The following is a 15,965-nucleotide window of genomic DNA, read 5'->3' on the forward strand; positions in this document are numbered from 1 at the left end:
TCATATTTACACCGAAAGGAAAAAAAAAAAAAAAAAAAAATTATATATATATATGCAGTCAGCCTCTCAAATTCAAATGTAGCCCGCGCGACTCGCGATCAACACAGACGACGGTTGGATGGCCCGATGGTTTCTCAGATCAGACACTGACGACGGAAGAGTTTGATGAGAGAAGATGAGAGAAGCTGTGATATAATTCACCGAAGATGAGGTATGTAATTCTTGTTAAATCAGTTGTTTATATTTGTATGAAACACCCCTCGATATATTTTGTGTATTTGCCCAACTTTGTCGTGTCCTCCCGCCAAACATACGTGGTAATAAAACTAACATATGGTTTGCCTATTTAAGATTTTTAATGTTATTAGAGCAGAATTGTTTGGGGTTAGCTTATAGTTTTAACCTATAGGGGAGAGTGGGGTAAGATGAGCTATTTTTATGTATGTGTTCCTCAAGATAAGGGAAAATGAGGCAGAAGTACAATTAAAGTATTTAAAGTAATTTCATGATGTTTCATGTCATTTTATAGGATCAGAATACATCTATGACAAAGGATTCTAAAAATATGGCTTCTTATAAAAAAAGTGTTCCCGTGGCTCAATTTACCCCAGGTTAGGGGTAAGCTGATGACTGTCACAGGTGTGTATTCTTATAGTTTAAAGGATAAGTTAACCCAAAAATGAAAATTCTGTCATTAATTACTCACAGTCATGTTGTTCCAAACCTGTATATCTTCCTAACACAAATGTAGATATTTTTAATCCGAGTGATTTTTGTCTCTTCATTGACAGCTATCAATACCACTTTGATGCTTCAAAATGTTCATAAAGAGATCGTAAAATTAATCCATATGAATCTAGCAGTTTAGTCCAAATTTTCTGAAGAGACTTGATCACTTTATATGATGAACAGATTTAATTTAGGCTTTTATTCACATATAAACACTCATCAACACACACATCAGTTAAACGGAAGCTCAAGCATGTTTGTTTGATGTGCAAAACCATTGAGATTCATTCTTGTATGTTATGCGTCACGTTTAAGCTTCAGCAAGATGTTTGTTCTCGTGCATCAAGCAGGTTCGTTTGGGCTTGTTTATGTTTGCCGATCAATAATTAAAAGTCTAAATAAAATCTGTCCATCATATTAATTAATCTCTTGGACTAAACCACTCAATTCATATGGAATAGATTTACAATCCCTTCATAAACGTTTTGAAGTGTCAAAGTGGTAGTTCTGTAGCTGTCTATGGAGGGACAGAAATTGCTTAGATTTTATTAAAAATATTTTCAAATATATAAAGATGAACTGAAGTCTTATTTCATTTTTGGGTGAACTAACCGTTCAACACTGTTGCTACAAACTGTCCTGACCAACCCTCACCCACCACCCCTTGTAAGAACTATTTTAGTTAGTGCTGGAGCTAAATCATCTGTTGATTTAAATGCTTGAGCTCTTTATTTCTGATTGGCTTCCATTGTTTTTGTTCATCAGTTGGAAAAAAAAGTTCCCCCAAAAGGGATTCTAATGATATTGTTGCTCTTGGGTCATTATTGTCACAGTTATCACTAGTAAAAATGAGTGAAACAAATGGTTAAACTAAAGGTTTGATTTGATAGTGTTCCTTACAACTTACCAAAGTTCCATTAATCCATGGATATTCACATGCAGCCAGGAATCGTGTTTCCAGACATTTATATGTTCATGATTTCAACATGACAAAAACATAAAGCAAATTACCTGTGAACGCTTTATAAAAATACAATCAAGGTAGGTCTAAATCCCAATTTTTACTTGCGTTTTTGCAGTTTCCCCTAATAAATGCACTCGTGCAGCACTCCACTCAGTCTGACTGAGGGGCCATGTTCCAGCAGGAAAGTGACGTCAGTGCATACACTCTATATATCTATTTAAGATTTAAAAAAAAAAAAAAACTTGCTATGTGAACTGTGCTAGACTAACTGGAAGGTCAAACAACATCCATATTGTTGCCCTATTGTTGATTGCTTCTATTGCTCTCCTCATTTGTAAGTCACTTTGGATAAAAGCGTCTGCTAAATGATTCAATGTAGATGCATTTCTACCAAACACTAACAAAATCTCAGAGAGTAACAGCATGCAATTAAGTCTGCACAAGGTTGTGAATGTAAAATAATGTCCTCTGAACTTCTCAGTTAGGTGGCAAGAAGTATATGAGATCTACAAGGTCCTTGACATAATCATAGATCATAGAGGGCCTCCAGAACAGTGGCAATGGACCAGGCCTGTGTTTCACAACTGAATGGACAGTACTGTCCGTTTTCATTGGTCAGCTCAGGTAAACCCTTCCAAGGTGATCTAGAACAAAGACAACATATAGATATGAGCTGTTGTAGATGGCAAATGACTCAGTTTGAAATATTAAACTCTCTTGAATCTCTTGTAGATTCAAACAATTCCACTGTTCTGCAAGAAATACCATTTTTGCTTTTGTGTGAGATCTGTAATACCTTTCTAAATGGGTATAAAGTCGAGACAGGACATTCTTCACCAGGTACACGCTTTCGTTGTACTTCTCTTGGCCCATTTTCTTAGCGAAATAAAGTTTGGCTCGTAAGAAGTATCCAACTGGCCACAGCCATTCCTGAAAATGAAAGATGAAATAGTTTAGAAAAAACAAAACAAAAGAAATCTCTCACATCAGAGGCAATTTATAAATATACTTACAGGTCCTTGGTGATAATTGAATCCTTTCGCACAGTTGTAGTTGTCATTATCCAAAGCATTGTCATAAATGACGCAATACACCAGATCACTGTTAGACAAATACAGACAGGCTAACATTAAAGATAGTACATGTGAATGACTTCACCGATGCACATATACTCTTGTTCTAGACAAAAAACGTATCAAACTATGTCCAGTCAGCCAGCCAGAAGAGCGCACTCTTAACACAAGTAGCTGCTTTCTCAATAGGCAGATGACAGGTGTTGTTTTCTACTCACTCTGGGTCCAGTGTTTTCATTCCCAGAGGACCGAGCAGCTTCTTTTCAACAATCTCTAAAGCCTTCCAGGCTCTTTGCATTGTAAACAACTCTGGTGCCTGGTGAAGCAAAGTAGTGTATAAGAGAACAGCCTCCAAAACACTTGAAATTACTTTTTTACAAGCAATAGGACTCACCACCACCATGGCGATGGTGAAATTAGGCCTGAGCTGGTAGTCACACCAGGGGCTAGAGGCCCCATAACTGTCTTTGTAAATGCATTTCTTGTGGACCAAGTCAGGATGTTGCTCATTTGGGTCTGCAGGGTCATCTGACACATAGAATAACCTTTCAAAATTCTCTTGGATCAGCTGATTCCACTCCTTATAGGACACGGACTGTTCTGCTCCTGGAAAACCACATTGTGATGGTCATGATCGATGTTTAAAATATATGAAAAGTGATTAGCATGCTGTTAGTTGAATATAAACTGATGAGTCAAAACATTATAACCAGTCACAGTTGAAGCTAATATGATTTATTCTGCTGAACAAAAAAGAAGATATTTTAAAGAATGTTGGTAACCAAACAGTTGATGGGCCATCAACTCTTTGGTTACTCATATTCTTCAAAATATCTTTTTTGTTCAGCAGAAGAAATAATTTCATAAGGTTTGGAATTTTCAGCTTTGGGGGAACTATCACTTAAAAGATCTTAAAGCAACTTTGACAACGGCCAAATTGTTATGGCAAGGCAACTGGGTCAGAGTATCTCTGAAACAGCAAGGCTTGTTGGTTGCTCCCTGACAGCAGTGGTGCGAATTTACCAACAGTGGTCCAAGGAGGGACAAACCACAAACCAGCGACAGGGTGTTGATCCAGGCCAACAGAAGGTCTAATGTGGCACAAGTCACAAAATTCTAATGATGTTTTTGGGAGGAATGTGTTATAACACTGCTGCGTATGGGGCAGCATAGCCGTAGATGATGACCCCTGTCCACCTCCGAAAGCACCTACAATGGGTACGCGAGCTTCAGAACTGGACCTTGGAGCAGAGGAAGAAGGTTGCCTGGTATGATGAGTCTCCTTTTCTTTTACATCACATGGACGGCTGTTCACATGTGCACCGTTTACCTGGGGAAGTTATGGCACCAGGCCCGTTTCAATAAAGAGGTTCACCCAACTTACTTACTAACTTACTGACTTACCCTGAAATGGGAAACTCTGAGTTTTCGGTTTCAGAACAGTTGAATTGAGTTAGTTCAATCAACTCTGAGTAGGTTTATTCTGAGTTAAGCCTGTGCACCACGACTATGAAAAGCCATTATCAATGGAGCTTTGATTTTATGATTCACCATGGCAAGAGCACGTGACAAAATGGCGTCCGCATACTTCTGAGTCATTGCAAGTTTAATTCTTACCACTGTTATAATATCAAAGGTGAAAACTAGCAGAACGGTAAGTTATTGAACTAATATTAATTTTCATGGTATCCCACATCCAAAAAAAGCAAAAGAAAAAATAATAATTTAAGTGCAAATTATGTTCTGTTTATCATGTAGGCTAAAAGTAGCAGTTCTTTGCAATAAGTGCAATAAAGCTTTACTGCCTACACCACTGAAGACGCATGCGTTGTTTTTAACCTTGTGTGATATTGGTGGGCGGGGCTACTGTAAATTTGCTCTTAGTAATAGACGGATTAATCTTGTTTTCCGTTTGCATTAAGATTATTTTTATTACCACAATGGCAGATAATTTGACTTAAGTAAAATGCACTTAATTTAGCTCCCCCAGGAAACAAGACTAAATATCTTATATAATTTTCTTATATAGAAAATCCATCTTGATTTAAGAATTTTTAGGTATTTGTACTTGAAATAGGACAAAAAATACTCAGTAAGAAAAGCATTTTTGCAGCATGAATGAATGAATGAATAAACTATTTAAACATCACTTGCACTTTAAAAAGGGGGAGGAGACCGAAAGAAACCCTGGGTTTACCAAAGAAAACCTGCTCCTGACCAGGTTAGGTTCACAGAGTAAGTTACCATGGTAACTGACTCTGAGTAAATTACCTCTCTTTCAGAAACGGGCTTGACTTACCTGCTTTCTCGGGTTTGAGATACCTCCCATTCTGAAACGGAAAACCCAGAGTTTCCCTCATTTCAGGGTTAACATACTCAGAGTTTTCACTTAACCTTCTATTCTGAAACAGACCCCAGGATGCACTGTGGGACGATGACAACCCGGTAGAGGGAGTGTGTTGCTCCAGGCAATGTTCTGGTGAGAAAACCCTGTGTCCAGCCATTCAAATGGATGTAAATTTGACATGAGCCACCTACCTAAACAATGTTGCAGACCAGGTACACCGCTTCATGACAGTAGTGTTCCCTGGTGGAAGTGGCCTCTTTCCACAGGATAATGCACCCTAACACACTGCACACATTGTTCAGGAATGGTTTGAGAAACATGATGAAGAGTTCAAGGTGTTGCCCTGGCCTCCAAATTCCAGATCTCATTCCAAAGTGCAGGACCAACAAGTAAGATCAATGGCGGCTCCACCTTGCAACCAATAGGACTTTAAGAATCTGCTGCTAACGTCTTAAGGCAGGAACACACCAAGCCGACGGTCAGCCGTCTGGCAGTTTTTGTTCGTCGGCCGACTGAGTTTTTGCAGTGTGTTCCGCACCGTCGACAGAAGTTGGTCCTTGTCGGCTTTTTTTCAGCCGATTCGAAATGTTGAATCGGCGTCGGAGCTTGTCAGTCCGTCGGGCCATCTGATCATTCTGATTGGCTGTTCAGATACTGCCACCTGCTGGTTTGGAAAGGCATTTCATCTCACGCAGGTGCAGAATTGACGTGCTACTTGGCCGTCGGCTGTTGAGCGATGGTTTGGTATGTCAGGCCAACTTTGGATACAGATGCTGCTGACGTGAGCCAACCCCGCAGTCTGCTTTCGTCGCCACTAGTTTGTCGGCGTCGGCTTGGTGTGTTCTGGCCTTTAGTGCCAGAAACTACAGAACACTTTCAGGGGTCTTGCAGAGTCCATGCCTCAGCAGGTTGGTAGGAGGTCATAATGTTTTGGCTCATTTGTAAAGTAAATATATTTTAGTCTATAACAGTGTATTGTGATACAATTGAAGGTGTGGCTTTTAAACAGTGCAGGATAGTAAAGTCTAGACTCAAAAGTGAGTCACTGTAAATCATTAATCCGCACAACACTAAAATGTTGCTCTGGTAATGTTTTAAACTTTGTAGCGTCTGGACCAATCAGGCACACAATTATTCATTATATTTAATGAATTACCCATAAACTCACACTATCAATGTTATGTGAACCCATCCCCCTAAAACTGCAACTATAATCCCAAACATAGCTAAACCACAGGCAGAACTAGGTGTCCTGTTACAGATACTTGGAACTTTTACGATCAGAAAGAATTTTTCAGAAACTAGTGACTCTGACTTTATTCTTTCTGAGAAAGACAAATAAACCATCTTAATCCTATGTATTCTCTATATAACCACTTGGGAAATGTATAAACATATCCAATTTTCCCATCTCATGACTTTCCTTTTATAGGCTTTATTCTATGTATTAATTCTCTCTTTTTAACTATTTTGGTATTAATGTTCCATAGTTGCAAATGTATAGTTTGAACTGAAATCACATTGGTAGCATGTTTGGTATCTACGGACTCCAACTTTCGTTTCCTATTTGGTAATTTATGTTACATGTTACTAACTCTGTGACACATTAGTATTATAAGAATCTAGAAGGTTCTTTTCTCATTCATCCAATCCAGTGTCTTATGCTAATATCTTGCTACAGAACAAAGACTTCCCTCCAAGGGGGCAACTCCTTATTGGCTCAGACACCTTAAGAGGGTGTGACATCTTCACCCCTTATATTCAGTGATCACAAGATCAAACTCTCTCTTCCCTTTTTACTGAAAAATGCTGATGTTAAGATGATGCTGTAAGAAGCTAGAAGCTTTTACAGAACCCCAAGCTTGTGCCAGGCTTCGGCCTAGAAACTTCCATTTACCAAAGATCCTCTGAATCCAACCGGTTCTCTTTCATCAAGATAATATCAGCAAAGATTCAATGGGAGCCTCCACAAATTGCATCAGGACAGTTTTAATTCAACTTGGAGAGACATGCAAGTATCAAACTTAGTCTCATTATTTGATACATTGAGTATCCTTACCCATTTTAAAGAAGGGCCTGTTAAAACTAAACTGATGGTTTGCTCAAGGCTGTTGATCTGCTGAATGTCCAACAATGCTGTAACTTCTTGCTTTTCTGTATTCTGCTTCAGCTCTCTCTTTCCCGTGGTAAACTGTATGCATGTGAATGTTAGAGTAGTTAAGTGTTTAGTCTAGTTAATAAAGTCTTGTTCATGTCACACGTAAAGTTGTCCGTGTTTTGCGCTCATATACTGGAGTCCCTATTCATGCAGATCCTGACTACAGGCTCTGAGTAGTACAATAAGATTGTCATTTCCCATAACCTGGAAATGAACATTTCTTAGAATTAATAAACAATTAACACTGTGCGTTCATTGGACAACAGGTTAATTGATTGTAATATTAATTTTATTACATTAAGTTAATTGTATTAACTTATCCAAATATTTATAATTAATTATAACTAGTTATGATTAATTATTCATATTTATTTTGAGCTAATTTGCTACAACTTGTTTGAAGGAAAAAAACATTTTTCATTACTAACACTCATTATTAAAATAAAATAAAATATATTATTACTAGCACTTTATTTTGTAATAGAATAATAAAAACTGACTTTTCATTGAGAATGAGAATGTTATAGGGGACGTACCATCTCTGTGTATTGTGACAGAGGAGTATGGAAAATTTCCACTCTCATTCATCGTCATCAGCCAGCGCACCGCTGACTTACTAAGACCTACAATCTCCACCGCAGAGCCATCCCTGAAGATAAACACAACATTATCAACACTTTATGGATTCAGGATTTATTTATCCAGACTCAAAGTCACTTAGTCTCAGTGTTTCACATTGAAAGCATTCTTATGTACTAAATATAGTGCAGCATTATTATAGAGGTTTAGCATGACAGGTATGTTAGCAGGTAACTAAAGTACCTGGGTGTGGCTGGAACACCTCTATTATGGGCTTTGTCACTCTCTCCCATTTTATCCATCCACGTCCCACAGTTGAAGCAATTTCCACCGTAAACAAAGCCTGTCTTGAGATTTATTTTGGCCTCCACGTTAAAGCCTATGAGGCAAAGCAATAGCGAAAGCAAGGTATGGTTAGAGACAGACATGGAAAAACAGAGTCCTCTTCATTCATAGAAAATAACTCACCTTCATCTCGCATGTTGCGGTCGATCTGAGGACCCGCGTTTCTCTCTCTGAACTCTATTCCCTGCATATGACGCTGCATTGCCTCTTGAATGACCACATATAATGGCTGGTCATGATCCTGATTCAAGTCATGAACAGAAATATGAACAGTGTTCAGTCAAACTGAAACAATGCCATAATAATAATATTAATAATAATAATAATAATATGTTTTAATATTCTTTACATTTTAAAAGAATATTCTGGTTACACTTTTCGAAAATTAACCAATGCTAATGTAATAGGTTACTGTGAAACAGAATCATAAAAATGAATTGTTTTTAATTTCAGTGGCTAATATTGTGGATGTTACTTGTAAGTTTAGTAGATTAAGTAACAAAATATTTTAACCCCCCCACCCCCTTACTGAAGCATGTAGGGCATAGACCTTTGTCAGTTTAGTTGCCATATTGAATTTAACAGGGATGAAAATGAGGTTGAGGGGCAGACTTAAAGTCTTTACAGTGGCACGCATTGTATGAAGGTTCATAGATGATGTAACTCAACTTTTAAATCTGTTTTATGGAGTTTTACTGCATTTTTTTTTAAAAATGTTTCATCAGCTGAACAATCAGTATGTTGTTAAACAGTTAAAAGTTACACACTGTAATTCTATCCCTCACAGCTTACATTCCTGTCAAAAAATTAAATATGGCACTACCCTGACTAAGATCTATTGTACTGTATCAATTATCATAAGCAATCAGACATTGTTTCCTTTCTTCTTACCACTGTCCCCAAGGGCTGCACCTCAGAATCATCAGTGGGATACATACGTGACACAGGACATGTTAGAATATCTGTGCCATTGGGCACGATGTTACAGTAGTCCTGGATACACTGAAGCCACCACCATACTGCATCACGGCAGTTATAACGGGCTGCGACACCCTGACCCAGCAGATTAGGGATCAGACCGTGGCGCATCGTGCCAGCAAAGGCCAAGATTATATTTCTGTCAGAAACACCAGATTAGAACAATATTTCTTTAGTAGGTATGATTGATATGTATGAATTCTACAATTAGATGCTCACCTGGCCTCCAGGTACCTCCCTGTCAAAAGCATGAGACCACGCAGCGCTATGAATGTGTCTCGCCCCCAGCAACGGAAGATTCCAGTGGAGAAATGTGGCAGACCTGCACAGTGGAAAGCTTATTGGGCCAAGAGACAGAGTAGGGACCCCTGTGACATAATTGACTTGCATTTTAAACCTGGCCAAAAATAATATGTATATAGTTCCATAATAATTTATTTACACCACATTCCAAATTATTATGCAAGTGACATATCAGTAAGATTTCAGTAGAATAAACATTCAGATTTTGTTTATTTATCCATGTCTTTTTAGATAACTGGTATCAATCTCAGACAAAATATTTTGCCAGGTCTACTTAGGTCTATGGAAACCCTACTTAGAGGTTGTTCCACATTATTAAGCAAGTCACAGTTCTCATGCAATATGGGGAGGAAGAAAGATCTTTCTGAAGATGAAAAGCATGAAATGGTGCAATGTTGTGCAAAAGGCATGAAAACAACTAATATTGTGTGAAACTGAATGGAGATTATCAAATTATGATAAGATTTGTGAGAGCACAGCAGAACTCGGTCAGATAAAGGCTTATTAATGAAAAAAATTAATTGTATTAAAAAGGCAGCTATAAAAAAAAAGCCAGTGTTGAGCAGCAAACAGGTATTTGAAGCTTCTGGAGTCTCTGGAGTCTCAAGAATCTCTCCATGCAGGCTGGCAGTTGTGCGTAAAGACGCATTTCAGCCACTCCAAACCAAAGCTCACAAAGAGAAACATTTACAGTGGGTTTAGAAATACATGAAGACTCATTTTTAAATAGTTTTATTCACTGACTAATGCCGTACTACAATGGATGGATTTCTGGATGGTTGGTGAATGGCCACCATGTTCCAACAAGACTTTGATGTCAGCAAGGAGCTGGCGGGTGATGATTTGGGCTGGAATATTGGGAAGTGAGATGGAAGGTCCCTTTAGGGTATTAAAATGACTTTTGCAAGATATGTGAAGTTCATAACTGGCCAATTTCAGCTATGATATAAAAAGGAGGATAGTGCCTTCTGAAATACAATGCACTATGCACTATCCCATGCTACAAAAAAACAACACAGCAATAAAACTGTTTGAAAATGTATTTCTACACCCACTGCAAATGTTTGTCTTTGTGAGCTTTGGTTTGGAGTGGCTGAAATGCATCTTTACTCACAACTGCCAGCCAGCATGGTGAGCTTCTTGAGTCTCCAGAGACACCAGCAGCTTCAAATACCTGTTTGCTGCTCAACACTGGCTTTTTTTTAATAGCTGCCCTTTTAATACAATTAATTTTTTGACAGGAACTTTCATTAATAAGCCTTTATCTGACCGAGTTCTGCTGTGCTCTAAATCACTCACAAATCTTATGATAATTTGATAATCTCCATTCAGTTTCACACAATATTAGTTGTTTTCATGCATTTTGTACAACGTTGGACCATTTCATGCTTTTCATCTTCAGAAAGATCTTGCTTCCTCTCCATATTGCATGAGAACTGTGACTTGCTCAATAATGTTGAACAACCTCTAAGTAGGGTTTCTATAGACCTGGCAAAATATTCTGTCTGAGATTGATACCAGTTATCTAAAAAAAACATGGATAAATAAACAAACAAACATTTTCTTAGAAAAACTACAATCTGAATATTTATTGTACTGAAATCTTACTGATATGTCACTTGCATAATAATTTGGAACGCAGTGTACACACTGTATGATTTACATTTCAAATCAATTAAAATAATTATACTCAATTGATTTTAATACGGAGGGGATGTGTACTTTCATCTGCTGTATTCACTAATAAAATCAGGTAACCTGTCATACTTGTCATGTTTCCTGACAACAATGACTGGCCACATTTTCATAATGCCAGGCACAAAAAAACCCCAAAACAAAACAAAAAAAAATTCATTCCAATTAATTTGATGCAAATGGTTTTGAAACCATCTTAAAATCAGATATTGAGTCTCATTCATTAACTATGCGTACACACATTTGTGTGTGAAATTTGCATATGAAAGTTTTCACAAACAGATAATGATTCGCCAATAGCTTCATGTTAAAGTGTACAACTGAAATCACACATACAAAAAAAAAATCACATACTCTGGGTAGCCTTATAACTGTATTAAATAGAAATTGTATATTTAATCTTAAATATTATTCAACATATACAGTAAAAGAGTAAGAAAAAGGTGCATTATAGCTGTAATGGCAAGGTTCCTCTGCATAAAAATGCAGAAATGTGTATATACAGCTAATGAAATGTCTGTAATCTAGGCGTGTACAAAATGTGTTAATGTAAGCAACATAAAGTATGTAAATATGGTACTAGATGCATGATATTAAAGGCCTGGCATCTCACTTTTAGACAATATGTAATGGGAGTTTCTAGGCCTAAAAAAGGCCATGTTTAAGGAAATTTAAAGCATGGAATAAATATAAATAGTCCAGTCAATTAAATTTACAGTACATGAAAATGTGTATAAATCCAACCTGCAGCAAGTGAAACGCAACACTGCTCCTCTTGTTTGGTTACACTGTTGAGTCGGACCGGGACATCCTCCAGTTCGGGGGAGAGGGGCGGCAGGGCAGGGACACGGCCCACCCCACACATCTGAACTGACCCCAGAGCCAGCTGCTTGACCAGGGTCGACCCGTTCTGAACAAATCTGTAATTTCAACGGAACCATTACACATATTATTACACACATTATTTGCAAAATATTAAACTCGTACAGAGAACAAATCAAACCTGGACATTTGGTTGAAAACGGCATCTACCGCCGTGGCATATGCCCCGACAATAATGGCATCAAAATAACATGGCACTAAGTAACGTGGAAGATGCTTGAGGTATGTAAATACAGCGCTGAACCACTTTCCGACCTGTGAAGAATCAGAACTATTAATTCAGACAAAAAGTATGCCACATCAAAGTGAAAAAAAAGACCATTTCTAAAATTTAACATTTTTGCTAAACTGTTCCGAGTTGCACACAAAACTTTATAACTGAAGTTTTACTAAAAAAACTGAATTTCCTTCTCCTACCTCCCGCAGAGCTCCACCTTTATTCATCAGGCGAGTGCTCACGTAATTGATCATCCAATCACCTTGCCTGAGATTGTCACAGAACGGATGTCCGAGGTCATTTTTGGGACGAATCTCTGACAACACTGACACAAAACCTGCGAGTAATGAAAGCATGATGTTTATACGCAGTCACATGACTACAGTGACCGATCATGTTATTTGGGTATTGTGGTACCTTGTAGGCCTCCGTATTTCATCGGCATCCAGGATGGTATATTGTAGCAGCCACCGCCATCTTCCTGTTCCTCCGCATCACAGCGGAATAATAACACATTCAGCTCGGCCAGAGTCAGTTTGGACATTAAACTGCCACGTAATTTAAAACAACAGGCCTTAGTGAGAGAATTAAGTTGAAAGCAACTGCACTGATTTATATCATTATGTGATAATGAACTGTTAAACAGCACAGTCAATATTTCACTTTCTAAACAAATGAAATGATGAGAATTGAGTTTGATCAAGACAAAGGTAAATATGACTTACAATTCTAGAGCTATTTTCAGGATGCCAGGAACATTGCTGTCAGTCAGACTGCCGGGTTTATACAGCCGGTTGAACTGTGAGAGTTGAGTACGCAAGTAGCCAACCATTTTTTGAGAGTTTGGATCGAGACTCACCCTGTGAGATCAGTTACATGTTGAAATGAATTCATTAACATTTATTTTAAGGAAAGGTTCACCTATAAATGATTCATGCTCATGTGGCTTTAAACAATCAAATGCTGTTTTTTCCCCATGGAACACACAAAAAATTGTATGAAGAGACTTCCATGTTTGCGCCGATAGCCTTGTGGGCAGCACTCCGACATATAGTGGCGTTGCACTTTGGGCGACCCGAGTTTGTGTCCCGGTCCCATTCCCCTCTCTCTCTCCCACCTTGCTTCCTGTCCACTCTATACTATCCTATCATAATAAAGGCAAAAAATGGACCCCTAAATCTTAAAATAAATAAATAAATAAATAAAGAGACTTCCATAAATTTTCCATACCACTACATCTTTCAAGCTATAAAAAGGACAAAAGAGCACTATAAAAGCACTACAAATGACGTCTTTATGATTTGTGCTCTAAAATCCAAGTGTTTTTGTGCTTTTTGGAGATTGAAAGATGAAGTGGTATGGAAAAATCTATGGAAGTTTCTTTAAAAATGTGTGTGCTCCATGGAAAAAGTAACAGCATTTTTCCTTTTATGAAACACATGGTCACCATGATTACATTATCATGACATTATATTTTTGTTGGTTTGTTTGTGGTTAAACTTTTTACATTTTCAATTTCATGGCAAAGTATTTATATAAAGATTCTTTAAACATAATATAAAATGCACAAAAAAAGGTTTGGATCGACATGCGGGTGAGTAAATTTTATAATAATTTTAATTATTTAAAAATGTTAAGTCATGAATGATAGAATAAGTGACAAATAATTGTCATTACACAGCAAAATCCCAGAAAATAACAGAAAAGTTAAATCAACTCTGCTCAGATTACATTTACATTTACATTTACATTTATGCATTTGGCAGACGCTTTTATCCAAAGCGACTTACATTGCATTATACTACACATTTTTTTTTTTTTTGTATCTGAGTATGTGCAATCCCTGGGATCGAACCCATGACCTTGGCATTGCTAGTGCCACTGAGCTACAGGAAAGCATTTGGTCCCTCTCTAAATAGTGTTAAAGTAACACTGAAGCAGACTTAAAGTTAATGAGATAATGAAGTGATTAATTGTTATGATTGAGCATTAGTGATGAACACCTGCTGTTAACAAGCAGAATCACTGAAGAGAAAAACACATAACTACAAATGACTTCCAGCCACAGTCTTAGATGAACTCGACTGAAGATAAAAGACATTAAATACTTCAGAATCTGATTAAACAACTCCACAAACAGCATATTATCTCATTAACTTTAACTCTGCTTCAGTGTTATTTTAACTCTATGTAGAGAGGGATCATATGTTCTCTGAGCAGAGTTGATTTAACTCTGGGGATTTTGCTGTGTAAATATTAAATAGGATTAATTTCATTCTGTGTGCGTTTGATTACCTGAAAGCAATTACACTACCAGGAGTGAGCTTTTCAAACAAAATCTCCTCAACAAACTCATTACGGCCATTTGTGCTGGCATCTCCCTGTTTTACAATTTCACTGTCCTTTAACTGAAAACAAACACATGTGTTATATTCAGGCCTACAACAGTAGGAACAAGCTCTGCACACAAGTGCAGTTTTCAAGTAACTTTACACTTAGAAGCTACTGAACTCTCAGTAGAAAGAGCATACCAAACGATACCCATAATTCACACAGAACAGGTTCTTTGTCTGTTAGTATTTTCTCTGCCTGAGGACAGAATACAGATATAGGTGTGATCCTGACAACCCTCCCCTTCATGTCACAGCACAGCTGCGCACTAGTGTCATGTTACCTGGACATGTTCACGGATCACTACCGTATAGTTGGGCAAGCCATTAATGCACGTCTCATCTTTCAAATATGACTCAGCGTTTCTCTCCACTGTGCGTGCCTCTAAAATCACCTCCTCGATTTTACCTGCGTAATGAGATGGCAGATTAGAAAGAGCATGTCTAACTGGTTTACAAGTTTACAAGTAGTTTACAACTACTGATTCACAATAAGTTGTACTTCAGTGACATTTGAAGAGAAAATAAAATGTCAAACTACTTGATGTGCTCTACTGTACACAAAATTAGAAGACTTTAATGTCAACAACGCAACTGGCACTATAAGTGTTCAAGTCTGTACCTGGGATGTACATAGGGGCCAGATGCTCTTTGTATTGGTGTGTTTCTGGGTTTTTAAAGGCTGTTCGAGACACAGTCACAACAGACTGATGTGTGCTGGGGCAATGCCGGGTCACTGCCACGGTGTCTTCATCCAGCTGATCTACATAAACCTGTGACATGCATAATGAACAAAGAAACAGACAGCCATGTGCACAGGTACAGGTTTAAATACTACAATGAGTCCCACCACTTTACAGCTCAAATAACACATATTTTAATACATAAAGAATTAAAGTATTTGGATTTGCATTAAAAATGTCTGAATGTCTTTGGATTATAGTGAAATATACTTTTCAAGTAAAAAATAATCAAAACGATATTTGGATCATTTTTGGATACTGTATAAGTGTTAAACAGGAAATAAGGCTCAGAAAAGTGAAATTTGTTAAGAGAAAATGTCTGAAAATGTCGGTTTGACAGTTTATCTAATTCATAATTTTAATTTTTCAATTATTTATAAATGTTTGCAGTTTTCAATATTAATTTACACTTTCTTCAGTATAAGGTTTATACACAAAAGGCTGTACTGTCTTACATATAAAAAAATAACAATGGAATAAAAAAAAAAGTCAAAAATTGTAGAATAAATATTTAAAAATGCATTAATACATTTTAAGGGTTTCTTAAAAGTCCAAATACATT

General features: G+C 37.4%; 1 protein-coding gene across 5 annotated transcripts in view; it reads right to left on the reverse strand.

Moving 5' to 3' along the window:
* Positions 1-871: 871 nt before the first annotated feature.
* LOC137014345 (glycogen debranching enzyme-like) overlaps positions 872-15,965 on the reverse strand; it is a 40,018-nt gene continuing 24,924 nt past the window's right edge. For 3 of the 5 annotated variants that reach the window (XM_067378625.1, XM_067378623.1, XM_067378624.1), the window contains exons 17-34: positions 15,283-15,433; positions 14,945-15,069; positions 14,566-14,678; positions 12,996-13,130; positions 12,688-12,818; positions 12,471-12,607; positions 12,175-12,308; positions 11,916-12,091; positions 9,393-9,510; positions 9,087-9,312; positions 8,319-8,436; positions 8,094-8,229; positions 7,808-7,920; positions 3,161-3,372; positions 2,985-3,082; positions 2,707-2,794; positions 2,490-2,623; positions 872-2,337 (exon numbers count right to left, since the gene is read on the reverse strand). In XM_067378625.1, the coding sequence (XP_067234726.1) occupies positions 2,220-2,337; positions 2,490-2,623; positions 2,707-2,794; positions 2,985-3,082; positions 3,161-3,372; positions 7,808-7,920; positions 8,094-8,229; positions 8,319-8,436; positions 9,087-9,312; positions 9,393-9,510; positions 11,916-12,091; positions 12,175-12,308; positions 12,471-12,607; positions 12,688-12,818; positions 12,996-13,130; positions 14,566-14,678; positions 14,945-15,069; positions 15,283-15,433 (2,463 nt within the window). In that variant the 3' untranslated portion in view covers positions 872-2,219. The remainder of the gene's footprint in view (positions 2,338-2,489; positions 2,624-2,706; positions 2,795-2,984; positions 3,083-3,160; positions 3,373-7,807; positions 7,921-8,093; positions 8,230-8,318; positions 8,437-9,086; positions 9,313-9,392; positions 9,511-11,915; positions 12,092-12,174; positions 12,309-12,470; positions 12,608-12,687; positions 12,819-12,995; positions 13,131-14,565; positions 14,679-14,944; positions 15,070-15,282; positions 15,434-15,965) is intronic. The other 2 variants (XM_067378626.1, XM_067378627.1) reach the window with 1 other exon arrangement.

This window comes from Chanodichthys erythropterus, chromosome 23 (assembly GCF_024489055.1).
Source record: "Chanodichthys erythropterus isolate Z2021 chromosome 23, ASM2448905v1, whole genome shotgun sequence".
Classification (NCBI taxonomy): Eukaryota; Metazoa; Chordata; class Actinopteri; order Cypriniformes; family Xenocyprididae; genus Chanodichthys; species Chanodichthys erythropterus.